The 17,156-nt window shown below is 35.6% G+C and overlaps 1 protein-coding gene across 6 annotated transcripts in view; it reads left to right on the top strand.

Annotated features, from left to right (window-relative positions):
• Positions 1-16,106, top strand: part of LOC106875680 (membrane-associated tyrosine- and threonine-specific cdc2-inhibitory kinase) — a 37,744-nt gene extending 21,638 nt beyond the window's left edge. For 4 of the 6 annotated variants that reach the window (XM_014923925.2, XM_014923924.3, XM_014923923.3 and 1 more), the window contains 6 exons: positions 742-783; positions 2,776-2,950; positions 5,975-6,113; positions 9,034-9,147; positions 10,032-10,155; positions 13,528-16,106. In XM_014923925.2, coding sequence (XP_014779411.1) covers positions 742-783; positions 2,776-2,950; positions 5,975-6,113; positions 9,034-9,147; positions 10,032-10,155; positions 13,528-13,560 — 627 coding nt within the window. In that variant the 3' untranslated portion in view covers positions 13,561-16,106. Of the gene's footprint in view, positions 1-741; positions 784-2,775; positions 2,951-5,974; positions 6,114-7,987; positions 8,112-9,033; positions 9,148-10,031; positions 10,156-13,527 lie in introns of those variants that run through there. The other 2 variants (XM_014923926.3, XM_089353867.1) reach the window with 2 other exon arrangements.
• The last annotated feature ends 1,050 nt before the right edge of the window (positions 16,107-17,156 follow it).

The following is a 17,156-nucleotide window of genomic DNA, read 5'->3' as shown; positions in this document are numbered from 1 at the left end:
GACAAAAAAAACGAGGGATATAATATGTGTGTATTTTGCTCTCACTTGATAGAGGAAGTGATGGGTGTTAGGGGATGAAATTGTGGCGGGGGGGGGGACAAAGAGGAGGGAGGTTAGCATTACCAGGGTGGGTTTAGGACACCAATTCTGTGGTGGACAGGTCTTCTTTAGTACAAGCAAGGTGACAAATATCTCTGTCCTTTGTCGTTTTCGTAAGGCACATCATCTTCAGATCAACCTTCAATACTTTGTCCCATGTCTTCCTGAGTCCTCCCCTTCTACAAGTTCCATCCATTTTAAGAGATATGTTTCTTCTTTATACAGCTGTACATATTTATATGCATCACATGATCATATCAGCACAGTCTTCTCTTGCACACTGCATCTAATTCCTCTTAAGCCTAACAGTAGCGATCTGTCACATATACACTGATATTGCACATCCAACAGAGCATACCAGCTTTGCTTTTCTCTAATCTTCGTCAACATTGCTCTTTGTACACATGCATCATATAATCTTCGTTTCATTTGGGGAGAGAGAGAGAACCTTTGGTTGCCAACAAAAGTAAAAGGTCTCTGAGCATTCTGCTTCCTATTATTGCTTTTCTCATCGGTATTTGTAATGTTGTCAAGTGAAGTTTCTCAACCTAGAATGGAAATGCAATTGTATCTTAAAGTAGCAAAAGCTTACTTGAACTTTTAAAGCTCAGCACTGAACTCTGCATGTATTCTTACTTTTAGGTTTACAAGAAACGGATCAGAGAATATATGATAAGTAACATTGTAAGTATAATTGTTAATTTTTGCATTTCCCTAATGACTAAAAACATTTCTTGTCAAGAATTAAACTATTTGAAATTAATTTCTTTTTTTGTTCAGATTGTAATATAATGTTTCATAAGAGTATTGCAGTTTACCTCCTATTATGTGCACTGTTTTATAACTAATAACTGATGAAACTGAAACGTTAAATTATTCTAAATGTTGTTTAGTTTGTTCCTGTCAACTTTGATTTAGTAAATCTGTAATCTAGAATACATGGTTACAGAAATGTAGAATTTTTGATTTTTACCTCTTGATCCTTCAAGTCTGTTATTTTGGAGTAGGGTGTGTTTCCTTTTGGAAACAATATTTTACCACCATCATCATCATCTGTTTATTTTTGGTATGAGTTAGATGGATCTGTTGAAGGAAGCTGGTTAGTGTTCTGTGTCACAAATTAGATATGCTATAGTGTAATTTCATCTTACATCAGATTAGAGAAACATTTATATCTTGCTTTCTGTAAACAATAGTGTGGTTTGGATACAGGCTTCCAATCACTGGTTTACTGCATTTTCAATATTGAGAATGTCTCTGCAGCTTGGGTTGAATAAATACCACAAGGTTCTTTTTTTGCCCAGTGCATTGATTTCTTCACAGTTTATCACTAATGCATATATTTTTCATCAATACATATATGCACATTCTATGGTCTTCTGCATAGTTTCCATCTTCTAAATTTTGCTCACAATAGACTACCCTAAGGTTATCCTTAAGGGTGGACAGTGGGAACTAAACCTGATCCATGTGGTTGCAAAGAAAACTTAAATACACAACCATACCTGCACTCAGTTTCTATTAAACACAATCATGTCTGCTCTAATTGTCTATTTTTAGTTCAGGATTGGAAAGATAGTAAATAAAGCTATGATGATTGCAGTGTCTATTGTAGTATCTTTTATTAAGATATCTTTTCTTATTCATCTTGTTTGTTAGGGAGAGAGAGAAGGGATGATCAAATTTGCTTGGTGATATGATTCTGAATTTGATCCCATTGCATGGGACCTTAAGCAAATGTCTTTTATCAAGGCTTCTAGTTGATCCAATCCCCTTGTGAAATTGGGTAGGCAGAAACCCTGTAGAAACTTGACAGACTACATAGTCTTTAGTCATAGAGCTAATTTGTATCAAATTAATATCACCCCTGAACTTGGATCAGCTTTCTAGTCTATAGGTAACTTGATATTTTCCTACTATGACATTCTATAGGCTTGTTTCTTCCACTTGTTGTGGAGGCTTTGGAAATGTCATGGGTGTTGCTCTTTCTCTCTGCTTTAGGGCTGAATCAGGACATGAAAATATTGTCAGTTGATAGCTATTTTCACCTCAATCAGGTATTGAACTACTAACATATTGAGAGTGTTTGAATTTGCTGGAGGTATCTTTTGATGTTGAAAACTTGTTAACTCTGCACACCTTAGTTCACTTTTGGCAAAGATATCTTCAATAATACATATTTTACTATGAAGAAGCAATCATTTCATTAGCTTAAGGTTACTAAGCTTTTTTGATACCAATCGACCTCTGATTCTGTCAAACAAAACTTAGTTCATTTAAAATGATCATGCTTAATTTAAATCTTTTTATCCTAACCTTAACACTAATAACCTGTCATTATGTTCCAGCTTTATAATGAGAAAAAGTTATTAAATCTGTCCTTATATTTTTTATTGTTTTCAAATTTAATAGGCACTCATAGGAAATGCTTTTCATTAGAGATATAATGAAAGGGTTAAACCAGGCCTAAACATTTACCATTCTAGGGTTTACAGTGTTTCTAAATCTCACTTTTATTGTTCTTCATTTACCTGTTAATTTCTTATTACTTGAATTTTACTCTTGGTTTTTAAAAACCCTTTGACTCCATTCTTGTCTGGGCCTGTACAAGTGGGCTGTATGTAGAGAGGTGATAATCTTCCATTCTCTATAAGTTTTTCATTTTCTCACCTGTAGGTATCCAATGCTGTACATATAATGAATTCCATTATGGCTTTTCTGTTCATGTTGCTCACCTTAATATTTACTTATCCATTCTCAAAACTGCTTTACAAGGTGGTTTGCCCAGTAACATCACCTATGAATGCCACTAATCCAGAACTCAGCCTTGTAGACTATACTGTGTCAGATGGTAAGTTTATTGCTGATTTCATTATTTTATAATTATGCAACAATGTCCATTTTCTTTTGTTGGTTTGTCTTTGGTTGTGATTTTTAAGTTTTCTCTTGAATAGTTGTTAGTTAATAATTGCAATCAGGAAGGAGAATTCCAAAGGGCTAATATTCTGGGAAGAAAATACTGCGTGTAAATGGTTAGTGCTTCACTTACAAGAGTGAATATAGTGGAAGGTAAGAGGAGGAGAGATGAGTAAGTCAGGAGTGTTGGGGTAGACAAGGTGTGAAACCAATTAAGTCTGAGCAGTAGAGGCCATTTTAGCAGCTGTAGTAAAAGCAGAAATTCTTGATAGTACATCAGTGGACCAGAGGTTATGGTATGTTAGCTAGCTACTTCCTGTTAATCAGTTGGTTGGGGGATGCAGCTTCTGGATATGCAGTTTAGGATGTCTATATGTACAGCAATTGCAGCACTACTTCAGATGTAAGAGTAGTGCTATATTGACATAAAAGGATGCAACTTAGAATTAAATATTACAAGGTACTTTTGTTCAGCCAACCCTTGCTCACACAGATTATGTGCTGTTTCTGTTTACTAAAATCTCACTTGCAAAGTATTGTTGAAGTAAAACTACACTAAAGGGTACTCTCCCAAAATGCTGCACAATGGGATTCAACCTGGATCACAATAGTTGCAAAGTGAACTTAGCCACACAGTTGATATTTAAATGTCTTAGTATAGCAAGTCATTAGTATTATAGTATTTAAGAAGCTGGCAGAATCGTTTGCATGCCAGACAAAATGCTTAGTAGTGTTGTCTGTCTCTGTTCTGAGTTTAAATTCTGCTGAGGTTGACTTTGTCTTTCATCCTTCTGGAGTCAATAAAGTATGTACCAGTTGAGCACTGTGGTCAATGAAATCGACTAACCCCCACCCCGAAATTGCTGGCCTTGTGCCAAAACTTGAAACCAATATTATAGTATTTGACACTAATGAACTCTCAACAACCCAATGTGCATGTGAGTTGGATATTGTTGGCCGTTAAACTACAGGAGCATTGTAATATTGATAAATATTTCACTAAGTTGTAGTTTAAGTCAGTCTGTGAAGAAGGATGAATTCTGTCAGAACCAGATTGAAGACTTTAGTATGTGATGAATTACAGGAATCACTGTCATCAATTTTACAATAAAACTTTCTTCTTTCAAGCCAAGAAGTGAATCTGTAGATCAAGGTTTAGCAAGAAATGGACTTTATATATTTTTAAAAAATATTTCAAATCCAGTGCATTTTCGTGCCATTCAGCAGTCAGTCAGCTAGTATTTTGTTACGATTTAATTTTTGCCTATATAAGCATTGTCAGTGATGTAAATGGTGGTGGGGATATTCTTATATGTAAGATTTGATATGATTTACTTTTAAGACAGTGACAAATGTAAAAAGAAATATCAAATCTGGATCACTATGAAAAATTACTGATCCTTGTTCAAGACAATAATTCATCTTGTAACCAGAAGTGCTGCAGCTGTGACTATCCTCTCCCCTTTTTTTTATATCTGAGACTGATATACAAAAAGATGTGTTAATCATGGGCCTGCTCAATCAGGAACAAACTGGGATTAAACAACAACATCTTTGTTTACCATGTTAATATTCCCTTTTTATCTGTGGTTAATGTAGGGGATGATTTATTCATTTGTGGAAATATTGCTGGTGCTTTGTAGTTTTATAGTTGGACGAATGGAGTGAAAGTAGATTATATTTGTCAGCCAGGCAGACTGATTTAGAATATTATGTTCTTTTCTAGGAAGTACAGGATGATACGTTACAGCACTTATAATAACATGTGATGCCCTAATTGTGTAATTGTCTCTGATTGTATATTATTTCCAAACTATTACTATCATCTAGTAGCTGGGTGGAATCATTAGTGTCGGGGGGGAAAAAATGTCCCCAATATCTGAGTATTTTGAGTGGTACTTAGTAATGAATTCTAATTTTGGCATATGACCGCAATTATTAGAGACTGTAGAATCTATTGTAAAAATCATTTTACTGCCTGTCTTTGACTGGACACGACAAGTATTGTTTATCTGTCTGGTGGCCTTAGTGAAATGGGTTGTGAAGCAGATAAGATTGTAAGGGTTGATAAAGTTTCATTTATAAAGGAAATTGAGGCTAAAGAAAGAAGTGCTGCATTCCAGCAAATTTGTTGAAAGGTGAGTGAGAGTGGCAAGGATGGTACAAGTGAACTGACTTGCTCTGAGCATGCACGTTTAGATTGAGCAAAAAGAATGGGCGGGGAGGGCACTTACTTTAATGGTTAGAGTGACCATGGTTTTGTGGGGTTTCCATGAACACACCTCCTTGGAGAATTATTCATTGTTAAAATAATCTTGCTTCCTCATTGTTTTTGTTGTACATGTATAAACCCTCTGTATTTTTCCCATTATTTTATTAGTCTCTCTTGTATTGTTTTTATGTAGGTCCTTGTAGCAAAAAAAAAAAATTATTTACGTTTGACGGATATTTGTCCTCATCTTGTTTGTTGTTAACACAACATTTCGGCTGATATACCTTCCAGCCTTCATCAGGTGTCCTGGGGGAAATTTCAAACCTGGGTTCTCATTCCTAACGTATTTTTCTAATGTAATTATTATTAATCAGGTCACTGCCTGGAATCGGACTCGGAATCTTGAGGTTAGTAGCCTTAACCACTACACCGTATGCCCGTGGTGTAGTGGTTAAGAGCACAGGCTACTAACCCCAAGATTCCAAGTCCGATTCCATGCAGTGATCTGAATAATAATAAAAATACCTTAGGAATGAATGAGAACCCAGGTTCGAAATTTCCCCAGGGCACCTGATGAAGGCTGGAGAGTATATCAGCTGAAATGTTTACAACAAACAAGATGAGGACAAATATCCATCAAACGTAAATAATGTACATAATTCCTCATCTCTCAAATATAGAACTAAGATTATTATTATTAATTATTCTTTGTATTCATTACCTGTGGTATGTTGTTTATAATTTCAGATGAAACCCTTGATGCTGATGTTTCAAGTGATTCTTATGGAGTTCCACTGGATAACTCTAATTCTGCAGAAAGCTGTTTTGAAGGTGATACTAGTGGTTGTGGTGCTTTTGATGAACCCGTTGATAACCAGTGTTTTGGGTAATTTTCAAACCTTATCTGCATTGAATTTATGTTGACACTGCTTAATCACAGGTCAGCTCCTACTGAGCAAACCTTTGATCAAAAGTATATCAAAAGCCATGTCCATCCAATTTCTTTTTTCCAGATAGTGGACTTCATTATCCAATATGTCCCACCGCTTCTAAGAATATAAGCTGCAATCTGAGTGAGATCTAGCTGCTGTTTTTAGTGACTATATAAAGACCTCCTTGTTGCGTTGGCTTGCTGCTGCTGTTGTTATCAAACGGCTTTGTATAATAAATATGAATCACAGGATGGCTGTATTGTGAAGAAGCTTGCTTCCTAACCATGTGGTTTTGGTTATATACATATATATATATATGTACGAACAGCCATGCTACATGGCAGGGAAACATGGGCTGTGACTGCTGGGGACATGCGTAAGCTCGCAAGGAATGAAGCCAGTATGCTCCGCTGGATGTGTAATGTAAATGTGCATACCCGTCAGAGTGTAAGTATCTTGAGAGAAAAGCTGAACATAAGAAGCGTCAGTAGTGGTGTGCAAGAGAGACGATTGCGCTGGTTTGGACATGTGGTGAGAATGAATGAGGATAGCTGCGTGAAAAAGTGCCACTCCCTAACAGTTGAGGGAACCCGTGGAAGAGGTAGGCCCAGGAAGACCTGGGCTGAGGTGGTGAGGCAAGACCTTCGAACATTGGGCCTCACCGAGGCGATGACTACTGACCGAGACCTTTGGAAATGTGCTGTGCGTGAGAAGACCCGGCAAACCAAGTGAGATGGTTGCCAGTGCCCCTAGACTGGCTCTTGTGCGGGTGGCACATAAGATGTACCATCCTGAGTGTGACCGTTGCCAGTACCGCCTGACTGGCCTTGTAGGGTTTTCGAGCGAGATCGTTGCCAGTGCCCCTGGACTGGCTCTTGTGCGGGTGGCACATAAAAGACACCATTTCGAGCGTGGCCGTTTTCGTGCGGGTGACACGTAAAAGCACCCTCTACACTCTCTGAGTGGTTGGCGTTAGGAAGGGCATCCAGCTGTAGAAACTCTGCCAAATTAGATTGGAGCCTGGTGTAGCCATCCGGTTGCACCAGTCCTCAGTCAAATCGTCCAACCCATGCTAGCATGGAAAGCGGACGTTAAACGATGATGATGATATATATATATATATAATATACGTATGTGCAGGCATGGCTGTGTGATAAGAAGCTTGCTTCCCACTCACATAATCCCAAGTTTAGTCCCACTGTGTTATTTCTTTACTACCCACAAGGGGCTACACACAGAGGAGACAGACAAACGGATTAAGTCGATTACATCGACCCCAGTGCGTAACTGGTACTTATTTAATCGACCCTGAAAGGATGAAAGGCAAAGTCGACCTCGGCGGAATTTGAACTCGGAACGTAGCGGCAGATGAAATACTGCTAAGCATTTCGCCCGGCTTGCTAATGTTTCTGCCAGCTCGCCGCCTGTGTGGCACCTTAGGCAAGTGTCTTCTACTATAGATTTGGGTCAGCCAAAACCTTGTGAGTAGATTGAGTAGACAGAAACTGAAAGAAATTCGTTTATATATTTGTATATTTGGTATTTGTGTGTGTCTGTTTTCCCCCTCCCCCATCACTCACAAACGGTGTTGGTGTGTTTACATACCCGTAACTTAGCATTTCGGCAAAAGAAACAGATAGAATAACGGGGTTGATTTGTCCAATTAAAGCCCCTTCAAGATGGTGCTCCAGCATGATCGCAGTCAGATGATTGAAACTAAAGAATATATGTGTGTGTGTGTCTGTGTTTGAGAGTACACTTGTCTTTACCTCGTATTATGATTGTAAATGAGAATCATCATCATAGAAGCAATGTTATTTGTTTCCAGTCTTCCATGAAAAACATGTCTGACTGTGGGAAAATATTTCTTTACCTGGAAACAGGTGAGGGTTGGTAGCCGAAAGGGCATCTGGGCATAGAAAATTTGCCTCAATGAAATCCATCTGAACCATGTGAGTAAACTTCTTAATGACATGAACTTGACAGAAGAACGTATTGCATTAAATTCAACAGACAAGTGAATCAATGGCTAGCAGTAGCCATAAACTTAGTGTTGTATGTAACAGTGTTATACCTAATATTAGTTGTTGTATTTCACCTATTTAGTTGCTGTGTTATCGTTTGTAATTGTAGTATTATACCTAACTATATAGTTGTGGTGCTTTACCTAATTATACAGTTGAAATTTTACAGTGTCGTATCTATTCTACAGTTGCAGTGTTGTACCTTACCATATAGTTGCAGTTGGGTCAAATATATTTTACCACATTGGATTTTACAGGTACAGAGAAGTGTGTGACATCTCATATATGTAGAATCAAGTGTCTTATAGTGATATCATTATCTGACACTTATCAGACATAGCTATAAGGTTGAGCTGTTGATATCTTCATATACTTTGCTCTATAGATATCCATAAGTATCTTTAACTATACTGTAGTTAGTTCACATTGGCTATCAGTTGTAAGTGTATTACAATGTATTTTTATGTTACTAATTATGTTTTTGTTTCATGATTCATGTTGCTCTTCTTGTTTCAATGTTGTTAATCTTTGTATTTCATGTTTTTAAGCTCTTGTTTTTTGTGTGTTTAAACTCTTGTTTAAGCTATGTGCTGTTAATTCCTATTTCATGTTCTATATTGCTATTTCCCACTCACCACTTTGATAAATCCTATACTCTACATTGCTAGATCTGTGTTCCCTGTTGCTGGTCTCTGAAACCAATGTTTCTATTCCTTGCTAACGTCTACGTTTTACATTTGTTATTTCTTGTGTGCGATAATTCAGACTCCTGGATTTAGCTTTGTTAATCTCCATTTCATATTGCTAATCCCAGTGTTTTGATCTCTTATTTGGTTTGTTACTTTTCCAGGCAGAATCATAAGCAAAAAGCATACACAACTCCAATACTTCACCGAAAGAGGATGTTATTTCACAATTCCTCAAAGTCAGCATCTCCAGGTTTCCCACGGAAGTTGGATCTTGTGTAAGTCTAATTCCTACACATTTTTGTAAATGTTGCATTTGCTGAATGGAAAAGTTGTCTTTGGTGAACAGCTGTATACCTATTGCAGTAACATGATGCTACATTGTTTAGTTATATCAGTGACTGTTATATAAAGATTATTGTTATTGAGGTGTTTGAATGCAAAGTGGTTATAAGTTTCTTGAATAATGATAATTCCTTTCCTTTGCTCAGTGGGGCGTAGCTGAGGTCTTTAGATCTGAGTTGTTTTTCAGAGCCAAACATAATGAATGAGAGAAGTTGGGTGAAATGGGTTATTAAAGTTATATTTCTGACCTAAATATTATTTAATTCAAAGCTGTACCATTGTACTATAGTCTTCGGACAAAAGTTTTCTTAGTTCAATCTAAATGAGCTGCTAAATAAGATGTTCTTTACTGGTAGTTAGTTATTTTTGTGAAAAGGAGTCTGGTTGACATTCACATAGATTACTTGTATATTTTTCAGGCTTGTTTAAACCTATGATAAAACTAAAATCTGAATTTAGACGTTTTAAAAGGAAGTGATGCCTGAGTCATGGTTGGGTAAATGTTTGTTAGCTTCTTGACTGAATGCCTGACAGTTCGTATCCTGTGGCCATCATTGTAATTTGTTCTTAAACAAATTCATCTAGCTGTTGATAAGATTTTTTTTTTCTCTTTCTGTAAGTGGTGCTCACCTTGTAGCAAGCATACATAGTGTATCATTGGTTTGCAGCATTGAGTGTAAATGCTCTCATGGCCTCAGGGTAGGATAAGAAATTTGTGCACGTGTATTCTCCTTTGAGTCACTACACAATAGATTTGGGCAGATTTTTGCTTTTGTGATATTTATTTATTTTTTTTTTTTCTCATCCTTATTTTTAGGTCTTCTTCATCACCAAAACCTGTTAATACTGTAATGGAGGGTGACGGCAAGGAAAACCGACCAGCCACACCAGTTATGCTACTTGATGAAGTACGGCCAATTGAGCCAAGAAACTTACTTGGGGCAAGTGTTTTATCATACCATTTGATAATATTGATAGCTTGGGTTATTGACAAGTTAAGTGTTTTGGTTTGTATTGTTGCTGTTATAAGGAAATATATATTTATAGACTAGTGCTATATGGCAGATTATAGGTTGCTGGTGATAGAAGTTCACCAGCCATGTTTGATTAACCATAGCTAGAATGTGACATGTCTCAGTTCCTTAAGCTAAATGCCTACTTGAAGAAGGCATCAGGTAATCACTCCTGTGATTCTGGTCCTTCCTAATAGCCATAAATGCTATCAAATTAACATAGTTGACAGAACTTTGGATAGAATTCCTTGCAGTATTTGTTCTGGCTAACTGAGCTCTAAGTTCAAATCTTGCTGTGGTCAACTTTACCTTTCGTTCTTTCAGGGATAAATAGCAGGTGGTGGATTTGTAGAATTGTTATATTATTTTGTTCATTCCGTTATGACTCACTTGGTATGAAAGATCTGCATAGAAGAGCTTTTTGGCTTTACTGTGATAAGAGGTTGTAAAATTCGTTTTTGGAGTATTCTCAGAAGCTATTGATGGTGAAAGTGTTTAATTTCCTCTTGTTTCACAGCTGAGTTTCAGTAGATATAATGATACCTTTAAATTGACAAATTTTAATGGTGTAATGGTTTGTGCTTGTTAGACCTATTCAATTCATTAACTGGCAAACTGCCGCTGCAAGGCACATCAAGTAATTTACATCTGCCTGCTAGGCATTAGACTGTTACTCTATATCTTGAGCAGGCATATTTAAATGCACTACCATTGCTCATGCTTGAATACATTCATGTGACACATGGGTGTTTAATTTTTAAATCTTAGTCTATAAAAAATAGCTTTGTTGGTTAGAGGTTTCCAATGAATATCTGCGTCTCTGATGGTGAATGTGACGAAGGAGCGTCAGTAACTGAATGGACATTGTTCAGAGAGTGTTAGATTTAGATAAATATATCTATCCTGTTAGAAACTAGAGATATTGACAAAATGGAGTTAATCCTCTATATATAAGTTATAAGAATATAACTATTGCATGAATTTGGAGGAAATCCTCTATATATGTTATATTGATTGTTGTACATTGTGAATATATTTTTAATCTGAAGCGTGTCCTTTCAGCTGCCAAGGTAGATTGTAAATATATTGTTTTCACATATATTTACAAGATATGGATTTCTGGGTGCCATTTTCCAAATTAAATAAATATAAAAGTAATAAACAAATCATTAATGAGTAGTATCAACCAAATTCTAACTCCATTCAGCTTTGAAATGAAGTGGAAAATGTCTGGAGATATTTACTTCATAAAACACAAAAAATAAACACACATTGCAAACAGTTTTTTGACCAGAAGTTTTTTCTAAAATGATGGTAAACTTTTGTTTCTTGCACAAAAGAGTCTCTGGTTTCAGGTTTTGATCCTCAAATCATCGTTACTTGAACTGTGATTTCATGTGTTTCAGGATTTGGTAACATTTATAGATATCTTTGGTACAGGACTGTAACTCTTTAGCATTCAAATTATTCTGTCAAAAGTGACATTTATTACCTCCGCCAAGGAAGGGGTTATGTTTCCATCGGCGCTGGTTTGTCCGCTGTCTGTCTGTGCAAAATAACTCAAAAAGTTGTAAACAGTATTTGATGAAACTAGTAGGAAAAGTTGGTAATGACACAAGGAACAGATGATGAAATTTTGGTAGTGATCCGGGAATTTTTATGGATTCTTGAAGGATTTTTCATTTGTTATATCTACTTTACATGAAGTATTACAATGTTACGTTCTTTGATTATCTCCCTTCAAAACATGTTCATCGTTTCTCTATTAGTAATTTTATTCGCGTATCTATCTTAAAATGAACTGCTTGGCGGAGGTCTGCAGAGGATGACATGGCAAGCCTTGACTATTGGGATCGACTCAAAAAGCTCAGGTTTTGCTCCCTCCACCGCCGCTGTGAGCTCTATATCATCTGTATGATGTAGAAAATATTCCATCAACATTGCCCATCTTTAAAATTCGTCCGAGGCCCCCCCCCCCCGTGTCATATCACAACACTATGACAGAACTATTTCACCTCAATTAGCCCTGCTCTCTTCAACATTGTGCCAGACACAAATAAAGGAAGAAAGTGACTTCACGGCATTCAGACGATCCCCAGATCATTGCCCCCCAATAAATACCAGATAAACCACCTCCACCCAGATATGTCTCTGAAAACAATATAACCCTCTGCTTGAATGGGCTACGGTTCCCCAAAGCTGACTGTGTATCTCTTCTAGGTGGTGCTATTAAACTAGACATGGCCTGAGTCACCTTCAGTCGAAACTTACCTAAATAATCTAATCTATGCTGTAACCTATTAATCAAAGCATGACAATGTGGGTAGAGGCTGATATCATAACATTTCTGATGGTCTTAAGTATAAAACAATTATTAAAGAGTTATATAGAACTACATTCACAGTAAGTCTATAAGTTATTGTGTTTAGACCTGGTTTCTATCCTCGAACTATTCCGTTTTGTAGATGCAGTTTTTTTGTTTTTTTTAATAAAGCACTCTGAAGTTAGAAAAATCAAAAATATGCAACAATCTCAGTCCCTTGAGTATCGGATAATGGATTTTCAACTGTGTAAAGAAACTGATTGTGGTGATCGTAGTTTTAACGGTGATTGTGGTGAAAGCAGATACAGTACTGATGATGACGATGGTCAAGTTAAGTATGGGAGGAGGATAAAATAGGTGGTTATAATGGCGACAGAAGCGGTGTGATGCTGAGGTGATGGTGGTAATAGCAGTGTTGATAGTGTTTGTTGTATGATGGTGGTATTGTAGTGGTTATACTGGTTGTGGGGAAAGTGACTGTGTTATTTTTTTTTACCCCTGTATTTGCTGGTATTGGTTTGGGAAATTGGGCGATTTTCAGCATGCGTGTGTATGGGTGGAAATGAGCTGCTTGGCGGAGGTCTGCGCTCTCCATTCTTTTCTAAGGCAGAGTTCTTAAGTGAGTTGTCTTTCTCCATTGCCTTCTAAATCTCTTAATCCACAAAAGGAATAGAGTTCAATAGTGTAAATTAACTAAGCATTCAGCTGCTTCTTACATCACTAAGTCTATAGTACTTATTGTCATGGAACTTAACTGAACTAGTTCACATTTAATTGTTTTTGTTATAAACATAAAGCAGATTGCTTACAAGTTCTGTGACGGATGTCTGAATGCTATCTTCCTGGCTAGCCATCTTCCTTTATTCTGGTAATAACCAATTGCTATAATATTTATTTAACGTATAACTTTGAGAGTTATTCTTGCTTGTTTGTTAAAATCTGTATTTAACAATATTTTTGATTTTCACATTTTCCAGATGTTTGATGCTGCCTGTGAAGAAGAACTCTAAAATATATATATATACACACACACACACTCACTCACATTTTTTTCCTCATGAAAGACTTTATTTCATCTCAATCTGCCACACTTCATCATTATTTCTCTCGAGTCTTCCATATATATCAAATCACCTTTTCAGATTTCTCTCATCCCTCCTACTGTACAATAATCTACCAACTTACAAATCTGTGTAAATAAAGCAAGAGATAAAAAAAAAAGTTGAATTTTAATACTTCTGATACACATTCACTTATATTTCCACATGCACATGTTAAATTTTTTTTCTGTACTTTCTAATGTTTCTGTCATTCAAAGCTCTTTCATGTTTACTTTTTTTTTTAATGATTATTCTGTTTTGCTTCCATACAGAAAAATAATTTGTAGCATCTATGTTTAAAAGAGATAAGACAAATCTACAAAAAAAATCTGTGATATTCTCTCAGTTCCTGCCATATTGACTTTTTCTACAATATCATTCCATTTCTTGTAGGTTTTTGTTGATACAATCTACTCCCACTTCCTCATAATGTCTTACTAAAAGGCAGGGGATAAAGGTTATAGTTCATCTTCATAATTTTTAACTGGACTATGTCTTTAGTATGTGTATGTTTTACAGTTCAGCAGTTGTAAATTTTTAAATTATGAACTTTGTGTTTATTATTATGAAGGCTTCCTCATATAAATTTAATATCTGCATTTACATGTGTACACACACACAGAAACACACAAACGCGCACACACACACACACACACACACAGATAAAATAGGTTGCTGTAAATGGTTAGGTCTATAACTTCTTTTGGCTAAGGGTCACTTTGAAAACTGGTGAAGAATGGTTAGAAGCAAAGCAGACCACACTGGTTCTCTATGACTCATACTAATCAGACAACTTAATGACTCACCAGTCTTAGTTTATGTTGCTATATGTTGTCTTCTATTATGTGACTGCAGTGGAAGCAAGAAACGATTTAAGAATTGCTAAAGGCATCAACTAGCAAGTTAAAACTGTCAGATTTACTGGTCACAAGCACAATTTATATTAGTTTGAAGAATTAGTAAGCCCTATAGAGTGAAGCTAAGCTGTTGAGGAATTGAGGCTGCAGAAGTTCTGATTCCCAGCTGTAGTCATTTTCACTCCCAATCTTAATTCCTAGAGTCGCTAACCACTGGGTATAGCTTCACTGTTATCAGTTTATGATGTAATCGAAACCTTCTAAAGGGAAGTAATTGCAGCTTACTGACTAGGTAGTTACCCCCCCTAACTGTCTACGTTTTCCACCAGCAATGTTTTTAATTCACTGAGATAAATTATTTTCGTTTTGTATATTTTTCTTGTTCTGGTTTTTGTTGATCCCTTTGTTTTTTGCCCTTTTCTCGTTTAAGAGTAAGTAAAATCATTTGCTGCGATTTTGTAGAAATATTTCACACATGTGAATTTATGAAAGAATCTTTATTGTTTTTTTTACAAAAAAAAAAAAGAAAAAATTTTGCAGCCAACAGTTTTACTTTAAGAACCACATGGTAGCTTCCTAGTTTTACTTTATGTAATTGTTATATTGAAGGAAATGCTTCAACTCGGATTATTCATTTAAAAGAAAATTCTTTGTAGAAATAAGGATTTTGGTAAGTCATTCACATTGTGACTAACTGAGCTAAAGCTTTTGTTTCATCAGCATCATGAAGTAAGGTGCATTGTTTTCCAAGAACTTTGGAAATTTAGTGATGTAATAAATTAGTATCTAATTTGATCTCAGTTCACTGGGGGAGTGCAAAATCATTGCACTTACATTGGATTCTTGATTGAGTTGAAAATCTAATTGTTCAAGGGAAGAAGAACACTCAGCTCTTTAAGGTCCAATATGTTTCTTATTTTATTGATGCCTATTAAGATCCAATTGGTCTTAGACTTCTTTAACTGTAGATAGACTAAACCCAAATTCTGTACAGCATATTGTTTCACCATCTTCATAACAGTCAATATTGAAATATTTACTGGCTGCAAAAAGAAATGATTGTGACACATTTGACAGTTTTATATTTCATCCTTCTACATTTTAAGTTCAAATCCTGCTAGAGCAATTTGACCAGTGTCATGAAAACCATCAGTAATATACTGGAGTTCATTCATCTTGTTTGAAATCTATGTACATATTAAACAGAACTTAATATTAAGTAGTCAGTGAGATATTCAGTAATATGTCTTGCAATATGTAATGTAATATGTAATGTATATCATATGATGTATATACATACATATATGTGTATCATATGATATATGTATGAGATATAAAATGTATATGAAATGTGTATACTTGTAAGATATTTTCATATTTTTTGCATGCTGCACTGCTTGAAATAATACCTTTAAGACCATATTGTAAATAAACTATCTTTTAAACTAATTTTTTTTTTTTTGTATATAACCAATGATTTTAATCTCCATAATATGGAGAACTCTGTGCCTCAGTCTGATTTTCTTCTGTTTTTTTTTGTACACTGACCTTAATTTTGCACATGGAAAAGAAAAATAAATTTTATTCATCCCTTGACAACTAGTGCATTAATTTTTTTCCTTTTAAACTTACTGCTGTCTTTTAGTATCCTGTCATTGGTGGGTGAGTAGATCTATGATCAAAAATATTCCATCTCTTACCATCTGTATCTTTTTTTTACTTTCAGAATTAGTATGTCTAGGATGACATTATCAAATTTCTTTCCTTTATTATGTAACTCACTTCACCCAGTTGCCAGGAATGCATAGCTACAAGATCTGAGAATGTTATCTGCTAGAAATAGCAGCCAAATCACAGAAAGAACATATTTTGGGTAGCATGTTCCTAGATCTACAATGAACACAACTGGCCCTTTTTTTTTTAATCATACACTTGCCCAGTCAAGACTGATCTAGAGTTGAGCAGTAACATGTTCTCTCAAATTCCACATAGCTTTGACAATTTAGTAAAGTGATTCACTAGGTTCAAGTTAGTGTTATATCTAAATACAATTAGAAATGTGAGATAAATCTAGGACTGAATCAAGGACCTTTTAATCTTACAACTGTTTATGCTTTGCAATATCTATATCACTTTCTTCTCTATCCTTCTCGTATTCGTATAGATACTGATCGATGACTTCAATGGCATATCCATAAATATTCATAGTTAGCATTCACTGGATTAAAATAAAAGTGTATATGGTGTATTGTATAATGTTTAGTTGATAATGTCAACTTAAGGAGTAAGAGTTCATATCCCTTCATAGATATTTTGTGTTGGTTTTAAAAGCATTTAACTCTCAGCAATCCAGCTCAGTCTAGCTCTATGATCATATGTAGGGGTTTTAGTTCATAATTAAGCTGTCTTACATATATGCTGTGAGAAAGCAAAATTTCAGAATGTAATTGAGCTGACAAAAATTTCAAATACTACAGGGTGTATAAAGTTAAAAACAAAATGTACCAAGCGTACTTAATTCTTCGTTTCCCGTGTTCAAACCCTAACAATATTGGGTATTTAGTATGAGGAATGGCATTCATATATGTTACTCCTCCTGCATTAATTTCTGTCATCATCAACATTATTCCTGTTATTGTTATTTATTTT

This window comes from Octopus bimaculoides, chromosome 6 (assembly GCF_046866305.1).
Source record: "Octopus bimaculoides isolate indiv1 chromosome 6, ASM4686630v1, whole genome shotgun sequence".
Lineage (NCBI taxonomy): Eukaryota > Metazoa > Mollusca > Cephalopoda > Octopoda > Octopodidae > Octopus > Octopus bimaculoides.
This window is presented reverse-complemented; position numbering and strand designations above follow the sequence as displayed.